At 41.2% G+C, this 7,812-nt stretch overlaps 1 protein-coding gene across 2 annotated transcripts; it reads left to right on the top strand.

Moving 5' to 3' along the window:
• The first annotated feature begins 2,658 nt into the window (after positions 1 to 2,658).
• LOC100861464 (dynein light chain) lies at positions 2,659 to 7,736 on the top strand. Of its 2 annotated transcripts, none has more exons than XM_013081317.2 (2): positions 2,659 to 2,807; positions 6,951 to 7,736. In XM_013081317.2, exon 2 carries the CDS (start codon positions 6,966 to 6,968, stop codon positions 7,233 to 7,235), a length of 270 nt encoding a protein of 89 aa, XP_012936771.1. In that variant the 5' UTR covers positions 2,659 to 2,807; positions 6,951 to 6,965; the 3' UTR covers positions 7,236 to 7,736.
• The last annotated feature ends 76 nt before the right edge of the window (positions 7,737 to 7,812 follow it).

The raw sequence follows: 7,812 nt of genomic DNA, 5'->3' as shown, positions 1-7,812 counted from the left end.
ACAACAACAACAACAACAACAACAACAACAACAACAACAACAATAACAACAACAACAACAACAACAACAACAACAACAACAACAACAACAACAACACCTCTTGAAACTTGAAACCTAATCGCCGTTCCTTTCTGTTTCATCAAATTTAAACTGGGTCTAATGTCATTGTGTTTGTTGTGGACAAACATCCTTGAAACAAACAGACAAGATCTTCTTATGTTGAATTGTTCCCTGCTTCATTCGCCTCCTTCACGCTGCTCAACTCTGTCCACTCTAACGAAAGAACGGGGAAACGACTTGACGACGCAATTCCCCTCTCAAACGATGTGACGTTTCAGGGCTTCTGCAATTTGTCTGACTTAACTGTTCTTGCCTTCAATTTGGTTTCTGGCTATAGTATCTTACATTTTCGCTGCACTTAACGACCTTTGTTGTTCCGATGTGCTTGTCTTCTCTCTCTGTCGTTTTTAAGTTTGTCCAGAGAGGGTTTACATTAATAGTATTACTGTAAACTCTCTGGTTTGTCTATGTAGCTCGTTGATTTACTGACGTCTGTGGTGTAATGATTACAGCGCGGTTTAAAATTCGTGGCGCAACGTATATTGTCAACTTTCTCCTTAACTATCGAACATAGATTCTCATACTTTTTCGCAATGACTTATAGCAATTGGTCTCAACAGATGAATATTTTTTTCAGAAACCTGGACACTGTATTCTAGAAATTTCCTAAATAAATGCAAATATCAAATCCCAGTTTATTTTTTCTACAGATTTTTAAGTTTACAGCTGGGACAATATCGATTTTAAAAGCAGTTTAACACGTCCGTCATTTTTTTTCTAATCGCGAAATTATGCTTATTGAACACATATTTTGGGAACCTTCAGTGCAAAAAATATGTTCACAATACAATTAATTATTAATGTCTTGTAAAAAGTGTGTCCGCTAAAAACTGTCATTGATTAGCTGTGACGTAGGCTATTATGTGTATGCAAAATGTGTTTGAGAAGCGAGAGCTGTGCACAATTTCATTTTCCGCGTGACGAAGATTTTTAACATGTAGTATTTTATATAAATTCATGGAGAAAAGTTGTTTATTAGATCTATAGCTTCAACTGTTGTGAAAAATTAATGATGATGTCAAGACAAATTGATACAAACTGCTGTGCAAAGTATGGGTGACATTGATTCAGCCGTTAGAGAGATTTGAGGATAAGTTCAGCCTTGAAAGTGTTGGCCACACTCTAGTTTCTTGGCCTCACTAACAGAAGACGTGAGTTTGATCCCATCGTTTGAGGCAGATATTTCACTCAATGCCTAGGTCTTTCTGATGAGTGTTTGTTATAATATAAAATCAGTTTTGTTAAACCTTTGCGAGAAAGATCGCAGTTGTACTCGTTCTAAGTGATCCTCCGCGCGCGCGCGCGCGCGCGCGCGTGTGTGTGTGGGGGGGGGGGGGGGGGGGGGGGATTTGAGTTGGACAGAAGAAAAGAAAACATGCAGACAGGTGGTTGTGATGTGTGAGTGGTGCCCAGCCAAAGGAGGGGTGGGTTAAAATCGTCATCAAGCAAGTAAATTGGGATCCTTATAGAATTCGGTCCTTTTCACATAGCACTTGAGTACACCAGACTTATGTGCATATTTCCGAGAGAAAAAAATAGATGTATTTTAAAGACGATAGTTTAATTAAAGGAATCCGCCAGTCCCGCGCATGCTCATCTTGAAGAAACAATTAATATAGGGGCGGGGAAGATAAAACAGGATAACACTCACACGTTTGTTTGAAGTGGCCTGTTTCACCCCAAAATGTGGATGAATAATACCCCCCCCCCCCTCTCCCAGTAAAAGAAAATAAAAACAAAACAACCCGCGTCCTTTCTCATCCTACACATGCCCATACTTCTTGCACGCACACAGAACAAACGCGCGCGTGATTTATGATAAAGTGATTAGATCTTGCGCGCTGTACGCAAGTTGACCGCTGGTATTGGATCGTCGTTACCCTGATGTATCGTGGCAACTTCCTTTTCATTAATTTGTTTTGTCTGATCTAAATAACTCTTTGAGATCGGAATTTCGTTTATCCCCTTATTGTTGGGCGATTATGGAAAACAGAAGGGGGGGGGGGGAGAGAGAGAGAGAGAGAGAGAGAGAGAGAGAGAGAGGGAGAGAGAGAGGGGGGGGAGAGGGAGATAAAACGAGAGAGAGAGAGTGAGATAAAACGAGACAGAGAGAGAGAGAGAGAGAGAGAGAGAGAGAGAGAGAGAGAGAGAGAGAGAGAGAGAGAGGGCCACTACACGTAACCTGCAACAATTAGAGCGCGCTTCTTTCGGGGATGAATGAAAAAACGAGTAACCTTGTTACTGTATCGCGTTCTGCAGGGAACCGAAAAATTGAATGGCTCTCTTCATTTTCGATCTTCTTTTAACTAGAGCAATAGAAGCATCCCGTTGACGTAAGCTTTCTAACAACGTTGCTTATTTTTCATTATTTTACTACGCGCTTGGCTATCGGCAACGTTTTTGCTCTGGTGCCAGATCGATCGGCGAAATCATCTCAGGTCAGTGTGACCTCACCTGTACATTGCATTCTGGGACATTCGAAGGTAGTGAATGTTGCATTCTGGGACATTCAAAGGTAGTGTTGTTGTGGCCAATGAGAGTGGATCTATTCTGGTCACCGAGCAACTGATGCCAAAGTAGTCATTCACTACCTACTCCGTGTTTTCATCATTCTCTCTGTGACTTGGCCCCGCCAAAGGTTGTGAGACCGAAAACCAAGAACCTCTTCTTAGACTTCTACCTCAAGTGTACGGTGAGTTATTTCTTTATTTCAGAATGATTTGGAATTGTTACTGTAGAATTGCTAAAGTGGTAAATACGGTTATTGTTGACCGTGCCGCAGACTGCTCGTTCGCAAAAACACAAAACACGCACGTTGGTGTTAACGAAGCGTGACGAGCATTGATTCAGGAGTCGTAGTGGACTTTGTCCAGACTGGCATTATGATTATTAGTTTGTATTATAAGATTCTAAGGCATTTCTTGGCTCTTTAAGCCAGTCTAGTTACAGAATGCACTAGATCTAGATCTAGAGTCTAGATGACTAGAATCTTGGGTATACAGGTTTCAGTGCTGCTTTGAAGGTCCTGACACTTACTCTCTCCTGTTTCAGTTTCAGTTTCATTCATGACTTTTTGGCACTGATCCCCCCAAGCCTGCTTCATGGCTCCAAACAGATTGGTCCAAGGGCTGAATAATATATGGGAAGCATGGCTCTCTTTAAACAGTAAAGCAGTATCTTCTCCTTGATGCACAGTTCGATCACCTCAATGTTTGAAGTGTGCGAGGTGTGGCCTTTGACAAACAGCACGCTGGTTTCTTTTTGTGAGCGACAGCTGATAGATCTAGATTAAGACTAGATCTAGATCTAGCAGTCCCTGAGCCAGGACATACATCTGTGTTGATCTATCCATTAGGAGATGTAGATCTAGATCTATATCTGAAACTTTGCCCCTGGGAAGCCAGCCATGAGATCTAAAGCAGGTCGGTGATCTTGTAGAATGTAGTTCCAAAGTCCACGATCCATGTGTTTTGTTTACATCCAGAGAATCAGAGAAGAAATCCAGAAGTCTTGATGACCAAATACTAGATTATTTTAAATAGGCTACACAAAGAGGAGGGATGCAACCTAACTGCAAAACATCAAATTAGAATAAAATTCAGAGGGCATGCCCCCCCGAAACTCCCCCACCTCCATATTTTTATTAGGTCAGGGGAGGCAAGCCCCCCTGAAACCCCCCTGTACTTTAACGAACGAAACTACAAAATGGCCAGCAGGTCTCCTCTTTTAGAGTAAGATGATAAACGGTTCAATTTAGTGGCTGTTGGCAGAGCAACTCTCAAGTACAGTGATGCTCTGCTTGGTGTTGCTAGAAGGGTTAAAAACATACTTACTGCCTTTTGCTGCTATCACTTTTTGGGGCACAGATGGAGACCCATCTCATCCTCATTGTACAGACGATCCAGTGATATGATGAGAGTTGGATCCACTCTGTCGAAATACTCTTTCATTTCACGAAACCAGGCAGCCAGTCCGTCCGGCATTACCAGGGCTCGCTCCTTTCCAAGAGCAGATGACGTCCTCTGGGAAAAGTCTGGATTTCGTTTAAAGGAATCCTTCAGCTACTATTTGCTAGGACGGTTGTCAGGGCTACTCGTGGCTGCCTGGCGTGCATCCAGGATAGCCTTGAGGGTGCCCATTCATTATGTCCTTCTTTGATTTCCCAAAGCCTCTCCTGGTGCACACTCCTTCAGCCAACTGGCAAGCTTTAACTTCCTCTTCCCCAGTGAGTAGGTTACGCGGCTGAGGGTTGACAGGCCGTCTGCCTCGCACTTGTCCCCAAGTGTTATATGTATTATGGAATGCCGAAAGCTTTGCTGGCTACATTCAGGGTCATGTCTTTGACAGCTTGTATGGCCACCAGCAATGTGGCTTTCATGTAGGGATGTCGCGGTACTGGTACCATGATGTTGAATAAACGGGGGGATGGAAGGTATCCATTAGAGAGCAGAAAAAAATTCTTCCTGTAAATGAACGTGGAAGTAGAGTTACTAAAGTTACTTAGATTCTAGATAGTAGATAGCTTAGAAAATTGTCGGTGTGACTGTTGAGACGTCAGGGACACGGTAAGGAAGATCATCATTCTGAGAAAAAATCTCTAAAACAACAAACTACCAGACTTTGGGGGGTGCTAGCGTTAGAATTTGGACGTTAGAGAAATCTTTTTATAGGTGCTTATCGTGATCTTTTAATGTTCTGGTATCTGCATTTATTGCCGTTTTTTTGTCCAAAGGTTGCCCCAATTTCCTTTTATTTTCAAGCTCTCTACTCTCTGTGACGACGTATAGCAATATATGTTGATAGAGGTAACTTTTACCTATAGCACCAGAATTTCTTGTGTCCTGTTTTAAGTATCCAGAATATCATTTGTAGCCACACGAGTGTAAAAATGGGAAAAATTTATAAAGGTTTCACAACAGAAATAAATCAAAATCAGAGCAGTACTTAAGCAACCACAAAAATTAACAAATAAGAGCGTGTGTCCACCTTTCCGAAGATTGGCCGTTTTAACCCTAAGCTTAATTCAAGAAAAAGTTCAGAATGTTACATATATATGCAAATTATGGAATCACACTCGAGGGTCCTGCCAGTGTCAGTATTTGGTTTTGGTGGAGACACGCCCTGACATAACACATAATATAAAAATAAAGGTTGGAACATCAAATTAAATTACATTTCGCTATATGAACATACTTTAAAATACAAAAAAAACCCACATCGGAACAATAACCAAAAAAAATAACACACAATCAAATTAAAACACAACAAGGAGGGGCAAATAAAAGAGATACAGCAATGTATGTTATGTACTTCACATGAAAACAACAAATCAACGTGCGTGTCAACAAGTGACAAAGAGACGAAGTGAAGTGGGAGTGAAAATAAACTTTCTTTCCAAAAAGTAAAGAGGTTCAGTCCCTTTTTTTTAATGTTAATTCCCCGGGTATTTCCCCCTTCTTTTATTCCCCGGCAGTGGGTTTTTTTTTTAATGCAAAAATCACGGCAGCGATTCGCGGACCAAATAATGCACAAAAAAAACTGGGCCGCGTTCGTTGATCTTTGTGGGTATAGATGTTTTTAAAATTTCTTAAAGACTACAGGGGGATAATGATAATGACGGTAGTCACAAACTGAAAATCGTGAGGGCACCAATTCTGAACGCTTGTTGACTCATAAAACTATTTCTGTTCAACTGTTGGTTGATTATTGTTGTTCGATTTCCCATTCAACAAGACTTACCAATAAACCAGGAGTCAAACAAGAAGTTATATTATGAGTCCACAAGCTTTTAAAATTGGCATCCTCACAACCTCCAGTTTGTGACTACCGTCGTTTTTCCCCTGTACTCTTCATTTATAATGCTGTTTAACCCAGATAGGTGGAAAACAGATTACTCGAAATCACGCATCCATGGAACTGTGCCTGCGGTCCTGTTTTGGTTATTTTTTTTCTTTGTCTTTTTGTTAAAATATTGCAGGAAGCTCGAACTCAAACACGGAATAGTCAAACTAATTCTACTATGCAGCTGTAGAGGTCTAAAATCTATCATGTCCATTGTGGTGTACTTGAGACATAATAATGATAACGGAAACCGGCAGGTCAGAAGCAGCTAGCTGTGCTATTGTGAAGCAGGTGAGAGGAGAGGTTGTGCATCACACAATCGGCCGCCCCACCCCTCTTTACAAAGGACTTAGCACTTGGTGGGAGAGGCGGGTTAGGGCTGCATTGTTTCGTCATCACGTTGTTGATTACTGTTGCGATGGTTATCTTGCCAAATTGTTTATGTTTTGAAAATTTTGAAAAGGCACCATTCGGTTAATGCAGACTAAAGATCGCTGACACTGACCCACGCAATTAAACTGTCTTGGTACCGGTAGGCTTATTAAATCGATCGAACTTGAAAGCGTTGCTCATCGTGTTTCTCATTCTCAATCTGTCAATTTCAAATTCAAGTCAATGGGCATGGATCAGACAATGGCTGAGAGAAAAATTTCTGTTCTGGCATCTTTGTTGCATTCTTTGATTCTCTGACACAGCCGATGCCATTATAACACAGTTTACGGATCCCTCAAATTACCGAGGCAGGTCCCGACGAATTCAAGGAATTCAGGTTATACATGTAAAACTATTAATGTAGGGTGCTGTAAGTGTAAGTTGAGCTTTAAAAGTTACTAATGCTCGAGTCTTCTCTGTTCGACCTATCCGTTTTATACTGTATGTTTGATGAATTTGATGGGACGCATGATATTTCAACTGTCCTTGTCATCCCATGGTATTCATGGTTTAGTTTCAGAGGTGTAATATTTTTTCCACCCTTTATTTTTTTACAGATCTGGTCAATCATCATGTCTGAAAGAAAGGCTGTTATCAAGAATGCGGACATGTCCGAGGACATGCAGCAGGATGCTGTGGACTGCGCCACACAAGCCCTTGAGAAGTACAACATTGAGAAAGACATTGCTGCCTTCATCAAGAAGGAGTTTGACAAGAAATACAACCCCACCTGGCACTGCATCGTGGGCCGCAACTTCGGCAGCTACGTCACTCATGAAACGAAACACTTTATTTACTTCTACTTGGGACAGGTGGCCATATTGCTGTTCAAGTCAGGGTGAACATTTTCGCCGCCCCCTAGAACTGTTATTTTAAAACATGACATTTTATTACTTCTCACATCAAGGCCAGTCATCCACCGTTCTTTGACCTGAGGGAAGTCTCCACCATGTGATATGAACAAACCAAAAATTTCAATGTTTTGGACTAACCTTTGAGCTTTTCCGTTGTTTTTTTCTTTTTTTTTGCAGTCCGTGCCTAACCATTTCAGTTTTGGAATTCGAATTTTGAAAGTAAAACTTTGAACAGGACTTTCTTCCATCTGATTTTTTTTTTCTGTGCAAGTCTTTGTTGGATGTTTTTATATGAGCGGACTAAATATGTACAAAAGTGTGTGTGTTCAGGAGTACTTGGCAGTATGGGAAATGTCAGTGGGCACATCATGTAGACAGGGGATGTGAGTCTGTGAGTGTGAGAATGAAATGTCTGATGTTGCAAGTGGGAGTGGTTTGGTCATAACGAATGTGTAATAAAAGGACATGATGTAATATAATTCACTTCCAGTTTTTTGCCCGTGTTCGTTTTGTAGCATGACGGTACTGCATGCCTATAATCCTATGCTTGGGGGAAAGAATTTTG

Source organism: Aplysia californica, unplaced genomic scaffold (assembly GCF_000002075.1).
Source record: "Aplysia californica isolate F4 #8 unplaced genomic scaffold, AplCal3.0 scaffold00126, whole genome shotgun sequence".
In the NCBI taxonomy this organism is placed as follows: Eukaryota; Metazoa; Mollusca; class Gastropoda; order Aplysiida; family Aplysiidae; genus Aplysia; species Aplysia californica.
This window is presented reverse-complemented; position numbering and strand designations above follow the sequence as displayed.